Here is a 15,363-nt window from a genome sequence, read left to right as displayed (position 1 = left end):
ATGAGCAACAATACACAGTAATAACATCAACACATGATTCAACACAATGAATCAACACAATCGCAAACAATCCAATAATATACCATAACCCCTGGACTAAGAACTACAGGGAGGAGGCCGGGGAGGTGGGGGGGGGGCTGCTTTGACAGCTCAGCATGAAGAATGAGTAGTGAGCTCAGCTGAGGCTGCTTAAGAAGGCCGCCTGAATTGCACTGTTGGACTGAGGACGAGGATGAGATAGCTCGTAGCGAATGAGTGAGAAGGGAGATGACCTGGAGAAGCAGCTGATTTAAAGAAGCAGAATGAATTACAAAGGGAAACGAATGAGGGGAACTATAACCTTCTGCCTTCCTCAATGAACTATCGCTTACATTGGATTTTTTGACACAGGATAAACAGAACATGGAATTGGAAAGGAAAAAGATTAACAGAAATTATGCAACAGCAATGGTGTATTCTAGGTTTTTTGCAACTAGTTTATTATTTCCTTGGTAAATGAACAGAAAAATGCAAGTAATGCAAATATTTTTGAAGTAAGAAGAAGAAGAAGAAGAAGAATTCTTTGCTTTGGTGACAAATTTCAGCAGCCTAACATTCAATGTTATGATGTTACGATGTTTATGTAACGATGTTGCGTACATAAACAATTCATATTCATATGTGCAATTCATAGTCATATGTGCAGGCAGGGCATATATAAAGAAAGAAAGAATAAAAGTCTAAATAGCAAGCACGTAGTTACTCAGGGAGCTCAGGGATCTAGGACTGCACCCGGCCATGTGCAGCTGGATACTGAACTTTTTATCAGATCGCCGTCAGGTGGTGAGAATGGGAAACATCACATCGGACCCCCTGACCCTCAACACGGTAGCACCCCAGGGCTGTGTGCTGAGCCCTCTCCTCTATTCCCTGTACACACATGACTGCAAGGCCACACACAGCTCCAACGTCATCATTAAGTACGCAGATGATACTACAGTGATGGGCCTCATTGAAAGTGACGACGAGACGGCCTACAGAGCTGAGGTTGACACACTGACAGTGGTGTCAGGAAAACAACCTCGCTCTCAACGTCAGTAAGACCAAAGAGCTGGTCGTGGATTTCAGGAGACAGGAGAGAGAGCACGCACCCATCTTCATCGACGGTGTCGCAGTGGAACAAGTCAGCGACTTTACATTCTTGGGGATCCACATCTCCAAGGACCTGAAGTGGGCCACACACACCAAAACAGTGGTGAAAAGATAAAGTGCCAATCAGCACAGGTCTCCACCAGGATTCTTCCTCAGCCTAGTGGGAATATGCGTGCACAGTTTCATCGCAATCGGACGCTGCGTTGAGGAGTTGTGGCCATTTGCTACTCCTGAAAACTGTAGGAGCCAATCGTGGCCAATCAGGATGGAATATGAGAAATCAAACAAACCTGTCTTGATCACATGACTATGGAGATCATGTGTACCGATTTGCGTGAAATTTGGATAAAATGTGAAGGAGTAATAATAGAAAATGTGTTTTACATATGTCGGCCTCCTGGTGGCGCTATAAAGAGCAGATGTGAAAAATTCCAGACAAAGGTTTTTCCTTGGCCTCTAGGGAGTTGGCATACAAAGTTATCCACAGATCCGTGCAGTTAGAGGTAAAAACACTTTTCGGCCAGTTATAGCGCCACCTTGAGGCTGAGTTGAAATTGTTCATGTGGCATTTCATCCTCGGCCTAGTGGGAATGTGGGTGCACAATTTCACGGAAATCACGCGATGTGTTCATGATTTGCAGCATTTTGTTTGAAACTGAGCACTCCTGTGAACTTTGGAAGGCAATCTTAACCAATCAGGATGGAGTCTGAGAAATCTGAAAGACCGGTTTCATTGAATGGCTCTAGAGAGACTGTGTACCAATTTGCGTGATGTTTGGACAAAATGTGTAGGTGTACTATGCAAAAACTTGTTTTGCACAAAGCGGCCTCCTGGTGGCGCTATAACAGGCCGTTGTGGAAAGTTTGGGGCAGAGGTTCATCGTTGGCATTCAGGGAGTGTGTGTGCAAAATTTGGCATCGATCGGGTTAACGGTGGCTGAGATTAGCTGCTCACGGACGGACGGACGGACGGACGGACGGACGGACGGACACACGGACACACGGACGGACGGACACACGGACGGACGCAGTGCAAAACATACTCTCCCCCCATGCCTTCGGCCTGGTGGAGACAAAAAGCCCAACAGAGACTTTATTGCCTCCGCCGCCTGAAGAAGTTCCGAGTGAGCCCACGCATCCTCAGAGCGTTCTACAGCAGCACCATAGAGAGTGTCCTGACAAGTGGCAGCACCGCATGGTTTGGAAACTGCACCGCTGCGGAACGCAGATCACTGCAGAGAGTGGTGCGAACAGCGCAGCGCATCGTGGGCGGGGAGCTTCCCCCCCTCCAGGAAATACATGAGAGACGCTGCGTGGCTAAAGCGGAAAGCATAATCAGGGACATTCACCACCCCAGCCACAGCCTGTTCAAGCCGCTGCAGCACCCACGGCCAGGCAAGCGTTTCAGGAGCATCGGGAGCAGTACTACGAGGCTCTTGAACAGCTTTTATTTGTCAGCAATCAGATTGCTGAACAAGAGCTAAGTTTTAGACTTTTTGCTTAGTCGTATACATACATGCACCCATGATGAACTCTATTTCTTTTGCACTCACTTTGTTATGTTATGCATGTTCTTTCTCTCTACCTTTAAACTGCAATTTGAGCCTGCACAACCAAGTTTTTCACCCACCTTACTTGTAATGTGATGTGACAATAAAGATTGATTCTTGATTCTTGATTCTTCTGTTCATAAATTTTTTAAAGTTTAATAAAAGTCAGAAACATCTGAACAGAGTGGTGCTGTGTGTGTCACAGTGTGTCACAGTGTGTGTGCGTGCGATGAGTAATATTACTTGACACAGTACCAAATGTGTCAATATTACCCAAACGTAATGTCTTAAATTCTTTACTCACAAAAGGTAATACTGTAGGCCCACTATTATGTAATGTGTTATTAATGTATACTATAATCCCAAACTTTGATTCCTTCCTGGAACCTCATTACACACAAGCTATAGGCCTATAGAGCACCGAAGTCTGACATCAATATCAGTAGAGGGCGTTGTAAAATTGGCCGAGTGGCCAAGGCTCCAAAAAGTGACAGAATCCAGCAATACCATTTAGAATTTTATTTTTCCCCGCTGCAGCAGTATTCACAGTGGAAGGCCTAACAAACAAAAAAACACTGAAGACTAAACTCACAAAAAGACAGATGAAACTTAACTTGAAAGCAAATTAGGAAACAAAAACCCAGAACGTAAGAAACTGAATTAGGCTATAAACCCTTCCAAAAAGGGACCCCTAGCACTGCAGCTCTCCCTGGGTGTTACCTGCTTGTTGCCCAAGCCACTACTGAAGTTACCTCGGCTTCTTCTTCTTCTTCTTCTGTTGGGATTTCCGGCAGTGTAGACGCTTTCGCGTATTACTGCCCTCCACCGTTCATGCTGATACTCCGCTCTGTGCTCTATATCCTCTTATAGAGGTCTGTATTGTGGAGGAAGGCTAAGACGCTCCTCTCCACAGCATGTTGCTCCTTTCCCCGGCTGAACAGGGTCTTGTACTCCACAGTGGGTATCCTGATATTGGCTAGTTCCTCACATACGGTAGCTGGGCTCTTTCTGCCCTGTATCTCTCACACTCAAATAGGGCGTGGACTCTAGCTGCTCTTCCACATTCACAAAGGCCGTCCGGGTGTTTTCCTGTTACCTCGGCATCCTGCAGCCTCCATTTTATACTGGGTGAGACCATACCAAGACACAGAACTAATTGGTAACCACTTAACTCAAATAAGGCAAACTATGGCCCATGAGTTGATTTACACAATTATATACGGTTATACTAAACCTATTACAAATACATGCAAACATTTCAGGCGTATAACGTATAACACAAGACGACACTTGAAACATAAGACAGACACCCCTCCTGCTCTATAGCACTTGGTACCTTCCCCCACTCAAGAGGATCACCAGGCAGTACTGCAGGAGAGCGGTGCCACACAATTCCCAATCAACAGAAATGCTGTTAAAACCCATGCACCATCTTTGTGTCCTGGCCGGCTTGCTGTTAGCAGCTGTGTAGTAGTATATGCCTGTTTGTTCCTGTCACGGGCTGCCCCGTGACAGGCGTAAATCCACAGGTTCATGTACTTATTATTTGCATTGTAATACCCATAGGGGGATTTTAGATCGCCTTGTATAATAACTGTTTGAAAAAAAAACATATCATCCAGGCCGTTTCACTCATATGGATATGAATGTTACATTTTCGCTAGAAACAGACTATCATATATGAGTGACTGATTGTCTCAAACGATAAAGAGACACCTCCCTGACAATAACGCTGAGACAGCTTGTTTCTTTTTGGACGAGCCTTTTAAGATGAGATATAGATAAATGACTTCCGTCACCATGAACCAGGCACAGGGGATGAGCGAGTGACGTCAGGACTTCGGCGCTCTATACCCTCCATCATCAAGTCATCAGCAAGTGGAGCTGCAAGCTCTGTCATCTTCTTTAAGGATTAGTGCAGAGATGGACATTGTGTTAACAGGCCTAATCACAATTAGGAATCCTTATCCGACTCTATGGCCCTCGATAAGCGTTGTTGATGCCATGTGATTGATTTCTACTCAGAAACTAAGACCCTATTAGTGAACCATAGTGTTGAGTGTGTTAGAAGCTTAGCTGAGATTCTGAGAATAAGGTACAGTTATTTGACACAGTGACTGTAATTATATTTTATTCAAATGCAGCAATAGCATACTAGAATACTATACTTTTTTTTTTAAACTTTTGCACAAGCCATGCATGATACAGCTCTCATACAGGACGTATAGAGTTATATATTATCCATCAGGTGGCTTGGTTGATTACATAGACTTGGCCAGTCCAATCATATTAGCCTCAACGTCAAAGATGGCATAGAACTCTCTGATGAAGACATCTCCCAGGATCCAGAGATCAGATCCACCATTTTGAAAGCCAGTGCTGCAACCGTAGGACCTCTATAGATGGAAAGACAGGAAATGTATTTCACTCACAAATAATGACACAATACATGTCTTCTCATCTGTAACCGTCTGTAGACTGACCTGGGAAACATAGGCAGAGGCAGGGACGGTGAAGGCGTGTCCATTGATAGTGAAGACCACCTCAGGCATGCTCTGGATGTTCTGGCAGTTCACTGTGGCCTGTAGAAAGAATGACATGTGTTTTAGGGTTAGAAGAAGGGGCTTTCAGGGGTAAGATGATGGGTCATTGAAGATGTGCGTGGGAACTGCTTGGTATATCAAATGGGTGAAGGGTGAACAGAGGCTGGGTAGGCTCACAGGTAGGATCTGCATGGATGATGGGGGTATGAGTGGTGGAAGGATGTGGTCATTTAGCGAAGTAGGGGAATACTTTAGTGTATTCGTGTATACTAAAATAGGAAAATAAACAAATCACGACAAGAAATAATTGTCTCACCATTCCATACTGGTTAGTGGTGGCTCCAACATGGGAATTCATGTTCTTGATGTCATTGGTTGGGCCAGCAATGAGGGAAGTGCCGGTGTCAATGATAGCCTGGCAGCCACCATTACAGGCCACAGTCTGTCCATTGACGGTAACGCTGTTAGGAACAATAGCAGAAACAGAATGAATAGGAGTGTCCTGTGTGTATGCATTAGGCAAGGGTTTGCTGCTGTCAACATTTAAAAATGTGAATAATCATTATGTTTGCACCTGTCCATTTTTATCTGCCAGTAGGTTTCAGAGGTCAGAGGAATCCATGTGATTTGTCCGGTGAAGTGGTTATAATCAATACCACCAAAGACCACTTCACTGCCCTGCTCTGAGTTTCTAACGGGAGCATATAAGACAAATGTGTTAGTATCATTGTACATAAATGCATGCAAACACTGTTCAATACTGTTCCAGTACCTGCGCAGATAGACACAGTATACAGTACATTATACAATATATTATGTGTGTGTGAATGTACACTCTAACACAACTAAATACAACCACTCCATTTACGTACGGGCTCAGGTAGACAGAAAAGAGTTTCTGAGAGACCAGGTTCTGCTTTATCATGTTGTCAAAGACGGGCACCACATTGTCAGAGGCAATGGACTGAAAGGCAAGTCCCAGGATACCATCAGCCTTCATATTGGCCATGAAAGGAGCCTCTGACTTGCTGATTCCAAACACCTGCTGGGCCACAGTAAATCCACCAACCTGGAAACAAAAATCTGTGGTTACTCAAATTTATCAGGTGTTAGGTACAGTAGTACAGTATGCAGATAACTCTCAGAATTGCCAAGGGATTGCCCTGGCTGTTTGTGGTTACCTCAACATTGTCACTGACGAGATATCCCTGCATGCTGCCAGTACCATAGTAAATAGACAGAGCCTGTCCGATCCACTTGTAGGTGGAGGACTTCTGTGGCATAAAGTTCTGGTGGTTCTCTGTAAAATATATGTGAGAGAAGGTCAAGTAAATTTGATAAATTCTTCATACAAATAGAAACTGGAATTATACGCTGTATAACTGTCATCAGAACCATCATGTTAGGGAGTTAATAAACAAAACAAAAAAATTATGATTCAGTCATACAGCCATGCAGGTTATGAGTGCAGATATACGTTTTATTATGTTATATTATATTATATATTATGTTTTTATTTTTTTAAGGGTACATTAGGTCCACAAATTAACAGTACTTACGACAGGCCTGGCTGTTACAGTAGACAGAGGGAATCCACAGGTTGGAGGAGCCTGTGTCAAAGATGACTTTGAAGGACTGGGGTGGAGTTCCGATTGAGATGACTCCATAATAAGCCAGCTGGAGGTGACACACAGAAATATGGTGTTAAAACAGAAACGATAACATTATAGGACATTATAAACACTACAGGATTGGTAATTAGGGTGTCTCTTGCTTTTATTAATATGTGACTTACAATGTCCTTGATGGTGATTATTAGACAATAAGATGAACTCAACCTATTTTATTCTTAGTCCTGGCCAATCTGTTATTTTTGGCATGGTTGTACAATAAAGGGTGATTTGGGTTAACACATTATTATGTCCTCCTTCTCCTAACCTGGACTTACGTCATAATCATTGGTCATGGGCTCAGTGCCTGTCTGCTGGAACTTGACCATGGGGTTGTATGGGTACTTCTGGAGGTATTCCTCCAACTGACCCTTCTCCTGCAGGATGTCCCGGGCAGATTTACCCTTGATCAGGGGCATCCTTCACACAGTGAGAAAAGGATCAATAATAAATGCTAGGCCCTTTTTTGTTATCCTTTGCAGATGGAGATGAAGAGGTTAGAATCATACAGAATTAGTTTAATTCATCTGAAGTGAACTCAAGAGTCAATACAGCAAAACCATGTAAAAAGTGACCTACAAAAGAGCTTGACTTGGTCTTAACCTTTACATACTACTGAGTGCACATATATATTCATATAATATAACCCTATAAAAAGTATAGGGTTATATTATATATAGATGTGTCGTGACCGGCACATTTTAAAATTAAGAAATACTTTAGATATAATACAGAATGCTCATTCTAGGAAACATCCCCATACTTGTAGACTTATGTGAGTCTGAATAATCTTGACAAGATAAAACAAAATGGTTTATACTTTTTCCTCTACACAATGGAGATAATTTCATCAAAACGCAACAGTTAATTTAATTCATTTTAGACAATATTGTGCTAACCAACCCCTAGGTGTAGAGGTGGCTTCAGTCAGCCAGCTGGTACTTACCTGACGAGACATTCAGAGAGAGCCACCAGGGCACAAAGGACAACGAGACACTTCATGGTTACTAACTTTGCAGTTGGACTTCGAGAGTGAAGAGATGTTGAAAAATACCATCCTTTATATATACAGTCCAAAATGTTTGAGTCAGCAAATGCCGTTCTATATCACCAAATATCATGATAACATGAGATAAGAAATATGTGAATTATTCTTGTGTATTTACTGTGGTATTTACAGTATGCAGATAAATTATTATTTCGGAAGCTGTTAATAATTTATATTGACATTCAGATCAGAAGATTTGATGTTCTTCTGTGTTGTGTTTAATGTTTTCCATGTGGCAGGATGTAGACTTTGGCTACACTACATTCCTGGATGAAAAGGATTTAAAAGCTTTGTTTTAATTTAAATTATTTAAATTCTAAAATGCAATGTTTTGCATGTCAATTGTTGAACCGCAAGTAGCTTTTAAATTCTTAAAATTAATATAAATGCAGCTATTTATACGATGTTTAAATAGCTATTTATACATTATTTTGTCTGAGATAGTTGAAAAATATAATAGTCATATGATATTACATCCATTTTTATATTATTAAACAACAAATCAATTATTTTCCAGTCTAAATTGGGACAATAATCATAATATCCCTCTTGGTCAAGAGTGGACCTCTAGATGTTAATTTCTTTAAATTAAATTGACAACATGAACATCTTGGGCATTAAAATGAAAACTGCAATGTGGCATAATATTCTGAATCTGGATGTCAGGGATAATAATTGTCCCGACCCTACAAGTGAAACATACACTGTACTGTAATCAGGATGTTTGAGACGCATTGTGAACTTGTAGATACACTCATTTCAGATTGCATTGTAAGGTGTATATAGAAATTAAGCCCATGGGCCCAAATTGGGCCCCATCTTGTGCGTCGCCTTACCCCGCCCTTATCCCTAAACTTCCTTGCCATTTTTTACGCTATTGAAAACGTAACTTAAAAAAGTTCAAATAGCCAATCCACAGGCTCACAACTTGTAAAATGTGTTTTAAAACAGTAAAAGATGGCTAATAAGTTTAGGGATTCAGGGGTAAGGCGGCAAGATATGACCCATGCATGTGCCACCTCCCTTCCCTGCATCCACCACATCCATTCCGTTGCATGAAAAGGTCATACTGTACATTTGCATGTGCAAATAAAAGCAGGAAGTACGTCTAATCACATCACGACCTTCAAGATCAAGATTACAACGACTTCATCCCAGAACACACACACTCAGTGTTATATTTTATTTCATTGAGACACTTCAGATTGGCCATAAACCATTTAATGCATGTATTTTAGTATAGCGATGTGGCTCTGCTCATGCGATATCACATAATCAAGACACAGGTCTGATATCACATTTGATATCTCTGCTCATGTGATATCACATAATCAAGACACAGGTCTGATATCACATTTGATATCTCTGATTATCTGTGCACGGAGACACAGCTTTGATATCAACAACCCTCCAGAGCAGAGCCAAAGATACAATAATTCCATGAGCAACAATACACAGTAATAACATCAACACATGATTCAACACAATTAATCAATACAATCGCAAACAATCCAATAATATCCCATAACCCCTGGACTAAGAACTACAGGGAGGAGGCCGGGGAGGTGGGGGGGGCTGCTTTGACAGCTCAGCATGAAGAATGAGTAGTGAGCTCAGCTGAGGCTGCTTAAGAAGGCCGCCTGAATTGCACTGTTGGACTGAGGGCGAGGATGAGATAGCTCGTAGCGAATGAGTGAGAAGGGAGATGACCTGGAGAAGCAGCTGATTTAAAGAAGCAGAATGAATTACAAAGGGAAACGAATGAGGGGAACTATAACCTTCTGCCTTCCTCAATGAACTATCGCTTACGTTGGATTTATTGACACAGGATAAACAGAACATGGAATTGGAAAGGAAAAAGATTAACAGAAATTATGCAACAGCAATGGTGTATTCTAGGTGTTTTGCAACTAGTTTATTATTTCCTTGGTAAATGAACAGAAAAATGCAAGTAATGCAAATATTTTTGAAGTAAGAAGAAGAAGAAGAAGAATTCTTTGCTTTGGTGACAAATTTCAGCAGCCTAACATTCAATGTTACGATGTTACGATGTTTATGTAACGATGTTGCGTACATAAACAATTCATATTCATATGTGCAATTCATAGTCATATGTGCAGGCAGGGCATATATAAAGAAAGAAAGAATAAAAGTCTAAGCACGTAGTTACTGTTCATAACATTTTTAAAGTTTAAAAAAAGTCAGAAACATCTGAACAGAGTGGTGCTGTGTGTGTCACAGTGTGTCACAGTGTGTGTGCGTGCGATGAGTAATATTACTTGACACAGTACCAAATGTGTCAATATTACCCAAACGTAATGTCTTAAATACTTTACTCACAAAAGGTAATACTGTAGGCCCACTATTATGTAATGTGTTATTAATGTATACTATAATCCCAAACTTTGATTCCTTCCTGGAACCTCATTACACACAAGCTATAGGCCTATAGAGCACCGAAGTCTGACATCAATATCAGCAGAGGGCGTTGTAAAGTTGGCCGAGTGGCCAAGGCTCCAAAAAGTGACAGAATCCAGCAATACCATTTAGAATTTTATTTTTCCCCCGCTGCAGCAGTATTCACAGTGGAAGGCCTAACAAACAAAAAAACACTGAAGACTAAACTCACAAAAAGACAGATGAAACTTAGCTTGAAAGCAAATTAGGAAACAAAAACCCAGAACGTAAGAAACTGTATTAGGCTATAAACCCTTCCAAAAAGGGACCCCTAGCACTGCAGCTCTCCCTGGGTGTTACCTGCTTGTTGCCCAAGCCACTACTGAAGTTACCTCGGCTTCTTCTTCTTCTTCTTCTGTTGGGATTTCCGGCAGTGTAGACGCTTTCGCGTATTACTGCCCTCCACCGTTCATGCTGATACTCCGCTCTGTGCTCTATATCCTCTTATAGAGGTCTGTATTGTGGAGGAAGGCTAAGACGCTCCTCTCCACAGCATGTTGCTCCTTTCCCCGGCTGAACAGGGTCTTGTACTCCACAGTGGGTATCCCGATATTGGCTAGTTCCTCACATACGGTAGCTGGGCTCTTTCTGCCCTGTATCTCTCACACTCAAATAGGGCGTGGACTCTAGCTGCTCTTCCACATTCACAAAGGCCGTCCGGGTGTTTTCCTGTTACCTCGGCATCCTGCAGCCTCCATTTTATACTGGGTGAGACCATACCAAGACACAGAACTAATTGGTAACCACTTAACTCAAATAAGGCAAACTATGGCCCATGAGTTGATTTACACAATTATATACGGTTTTACTAAACCTATTCCAAATACATGCAAACATTTCAGGCGCCACATCATTAACATAAGAGAACGTATAACACAAGACAGTCTTGAAACATAAGACAGACACCCCTCCTGCTCTATAGCACTTGGTACCTTCCCCCACTCAATCAAGAGGATCACCAGGCAGTACTGCAGTCTGCAGGAGAGCGGTGCCACACAATTCCCAATCAACAGAAATGCTGTTAAAACCCATGCACCATCTTTGTGTCCTGGCCGGCTTGCTGTTAGCAGCTGTGTAGTAGTATATGCCTGTTTGTTCCTGTCACGGCCTGCCCTGTGACAGGCGTAAATCCACAGGTTCATGTACTTATTATTTGCATTGTAGTACCCATAGGGGGATTTTAGATCGCCTTGTATAATAACTGTTTGAAAAAAAAACATATCATCCAGGCCGTTTCACTCATATGGATATGAATGTTACATTTTCGCTAGAAACAGACTGTATCATATATGAGTGACTGATTGTCTCAAACGATAAAGAGACACCTCCCTGACAATAACGCTGAGACAGCTTGTTTCTTTTTGGACTCTTTTTGGAAACTAAGACCCTATTAGTGTGTTAGAAGCTTAGCTGAGATTCTGAGAAGGTACAGTTATTTGACACAGTGACTGTAATTATATTTTATTCAAATGCAGCAATAGCATACTAGAATACTATACTTTTTTTTTTTTACTTTTGCACAAGCCATGCATGATACAGCTCTCATACAGGACGTATAGAGTTATATATTATCCATCAGGTGGCTTGGTTGATTACATAGACTTGGCCAGTCCAATGTAATTAGCCTCAACGTCAAAGATGGCATAGAACTCTCTGATGAAGACATCTCCCAGGATCCAGAGATCAGATCCACCATTTTGAAAGCCAGTGCTGCAACCGTAGGACCTCTATATATGGAAAGACAGGAAATGTATTTCACTCACAAATAATGACACAATACATGTCTTCTCATCTGTAACCGTGTGTAGACTGACCTGGGAAACATAGGCAGAGGCAGGGACGGTGAAGGCGTGTCCATTGATAGTGAAGACCACCTCAGGCATGCTCTGGATGTTCTGGCAGTTCACTGTGGCCTGTATAAAGAATGACATGTGTTTTAGGGTTAGAAGAAGGGGCTTTCAGGGGTAAGATGATGGGTCATTGAAGATGTGCGTGGGAACTGCTTGGTATGTCAAATGGGTGAAGGGTGAACAGAGGCTGGGTAGGCTCACAGGTAGGATCTGCATGGATGATGGGGGTATGAGTGGTGGAAGGATGTGGTCATTTAGCGAAGTAGGGGAATAGTGTATTAGTGTATACTAAAATAGCAAAATAAACAAATAAAGACAAGAAATAATTGTCTCACCATTCCATACTGGTTAGTGGTGGCTCCAACATGGGAATTCATGTTGTTGATGTCATTGGTTGGGCCAACAATGAGGGAAGTGCCGGTGTCAATGATAGCCTGGCAGCCACCATTACAGGCCACAGTCTGTCCATTGACGGTAACACTGTTAGGAGCAATAGCAGAAACAGAATGAATAGGAGTGTCCTGTGTGTATGCATTAGGCAAGGGTTTGCTGCTGTCAACGTTTAAAAACGTGAATAATCAATATGTTTGCACCTGTCCATTTTGATCTGCCAGTAGGTTTCAGAGGTCAGAGGAATCCATGTGACTTGTCCGGTGAAGTGGTTCTGATCAATACCACCAAAGACCACTTCACTGCCCTGCTCTGAGTTGCTAACGGGAGCATAAGACAAGTGTGTTAGTATCATTGTATATAAATGCATACAAACACATACTGTTCCATACTGTTTCAATACCTGCTCAGGTAGACACAGTATACAGTACATATATATATACACACACACACACACACACACACACACACACACACACACACACACACACACACACACACACACACACACACACACACACACACACACACACACACACACACACACACACACACACACACACACACACACACACACACACATATATATATATACAGTATATGTGTGACAACACAACAAAAACTAACTAGCACAATTCCATTTACGTACGGGCTCAGGTAGACAGAGAAGAGTTTCTGAGAGACCAGGTTCTGCTTTATCATGTTGTCAAAGACGGGCACCACATTGTCAGAGGCAATGGACTGGAAGGCAAGTCCCAGGATACCATCAGCCTTCATATTGGCCATGAAAGGAGCCTCTGACTTGCTGATTCCAAACACCTGCTGGGGCACTGTAATTCCACCAACCTGGAAACAAAAATCAGTGTTGTCAGGTGTAGGTATAGTTAGGTACAGTAGTACAGTATGCAGATAACTCTCAGAATTGCCAAGGGATGGCCCTGTCTGTTTGTGGTTACCTCAACATTGTCACTGACGAGATATCCCTGCATGCTGCCAGTACCATAGTAAATAGACAGAGCCTGTCCGATCCACTTGTAGGTGGAAGACTGCTGTGGGATAAATTTCTGGTGGTTCTCTGTAAAATATATGTGAGAGAACGTCAAGTAAATTTTATAAAATTTTCATACAAATAGAAACTGGAATTATACGCTGTATAACTATCAGAACCATCATGTTAGGTAGTGGTTATTAATAAACAAAACTAAAAACTAAAAAGTTATTATATTGTATATGGCTCAGTTACATTGGCTTTCCTCAGATAAATTGTTAACCACTCTGACTGACTTCCTTCCTGCCACTCTGGACTTGGGTTAGTACTTGTATTTTTAGTTTATAGTTTTGTTTGTTACATGGTTGGTTTTCCTTATTGAGTGCAGATATACGTTTCTCGTATTTTGACCTTTTCATCATTATCTTTTAATCTTTAAGGGTACATTGGGTCCACAAATTAACAGTACTTACGACAGGCCTGGCTGTTACAGTAGACAGAGGGAATCCACAGGTTGGAGGAGCCTGTGTCAAAGACGACTTTGAAGGACTGGGGTGGAGTTCCGATTGAGATGACTCCATAGTAAGCCAGCTGGAGGTGACACACAGAAATATGGTGTTAAAACAGAAACGATAACATTATAGGACATTATAATAAACACTACAGGATTGGTAATTAGGGTGACTAAAGTGTCTCCTGCTTTTATTAATATGTGACTTACAATGTCCTTGATGGTGATTATTAGACAATAAGATTAACTAAACCTATTTTATTCTTAGTCCTGGCCAATCTGTTATTTTTGGCATGGTTGTACAATAAAGGGTGATTTGGGTTAACACATTATTATGTCCTTCTTCTCCTAACCTGGACTTACGTCATAATCATTGGTCATGGGCTCAGTGCCTGTCTGCTGGAACTTGACCATGGGGTTGTATGGGTACTTCTGGAGGTATTCCTCCAACTGACCCTTCTCCTGCAGGATGTCCCGGGCAGATTTACCCTTGATCAGGGGCATCCTTCACACAGTGAGAAAAGGATCAATAGTAAATGCTAGGCCCCTTTTTATTATCCTTTGCCGATTTAGAGAATTTGTTTAATTCGCCTGAAGTGAACAAGATAAAACAAAATGGTTCATATACTTTTTCCTCTACACAATGGAGATAATTTCATCAAACTGCAACAGTTAATTTAATTCATTTTAGACAATTGTGCTAACCAACATCTAGGTGTAGAGGTGGCTTCAGTCAGCCAGCTGGTACTTACCTGACGAGACATTCAGAGAGAGCCACCAGGGCACTAAGGACAACGAGACACTTCATGGTTGTTAACTTTGCGGTTGGACTTCGAGAGTGAAGAGATGTTGAAAAATACCATCCTTTATATACAGTCCAAAATGTTCTATGTCACCAAATATCATGATAATAATGAGATAAGAAATATGTAAATTTTTCCTGTGTATTTACAGTATGCAGTATTATTATTTCGGAAGTGCTGTTAATAATTTATATTGACATTCAGATAAGAAGATTTGATGTTCATTCTTCTGTGTTCTGTTTAATGTTTTCCACGTGGCAGGATGTAGACTTTGGCTCTCGCACTGAGTTGATAACACTATATTATTGGTTGAAAATTATATTTAAAAGCTTTGTGTTCATTGAAATTCCAAAATACAATGTTTTGCATGTCAATCGTTGAACCGCAAGTAGCTTTTAAATTCTTAAAATTAATATAAATGC

At 41.5% G+C, this 15,363-nt stretch overlaps 2 protein-coding genes across 2 annotated transcripts; both read right to left on the bottom strand.

The window, feature by feature from the left end:
* Nucleotides 1–3,657: 3,657 nt before the first annotated feature.
* On the bottom strand, nt 3,658–7,896 carry LOC310861967 (embryonic pepsinogen-like; the record flags this gene model as incomplete). The annotated part of the gene is made up of 10 exons (XM_083769703.1): nt 3,658–3,805; nt 4,947–5,077; nt 5,165–5,263; nt 5,541–5,685; nt 5,799–5,915; nt 6,097–6,293; nt 6,406–6,524; nt 6,784–6,901; nt 7,173–7,314; nt 7,841–7,896. The coding sequence occupies 10 exons, from the start codon at nt 7,894–7,896 to the stop codon at nt 3,658–3,660; spliced, it is 1,272 nt and encodes a 423-aa protein (XP_083625829.1).
* Nucleotides 7,897–10,955: 3,059 nt separating this feature from the next.
* LOC310861966 (embryonic pepsinogen-like) lies at nt 10,956–14,946 on the bottom strand (the record flags this gene model as incomplete). The annotated part of the gene is made up of 10 exons (XM_083769702.1): nt 10,956–11,103; nt 11,996–12,126; nt 12,214–12,312; nt 12,585–12,729; nt 12,843–12,959; nt 13,289–13,485; nt 13,596–13,714; nt 14,101–14,218; nt 14,502–14,643; nt 14,891–14,946. The coding sequence occupies 10 exons, from the start codon at nt 14,944–14,946 to the stop codon at nt 10,956–10,958; spliced, it is 1,272 nt and encodes a 423-aa protein (XP_083625828.1).
* Nucleotides 14,947–15,363: the final 417 nt, after the last annotated feature.

This window comes from Protomyctophum parallelum (assembly GCF_964188405.1).
Source record: "Protomyctophum parallelum genome assembly, chromosome: 7".
Taxonomy (NCBI): domain Eukaryota; kingdom Metazoa; phylum Chordata; class Actinopteri; order Myctophiformes; family Myctophidae; genus Protomyctophum; species Protomyctophum parallelum.
The sequence above is the reverse complement of the archived record's forward strand: the minus strand, read 5'-3'. Positions and strand labels throughout refer to the sequence as shown.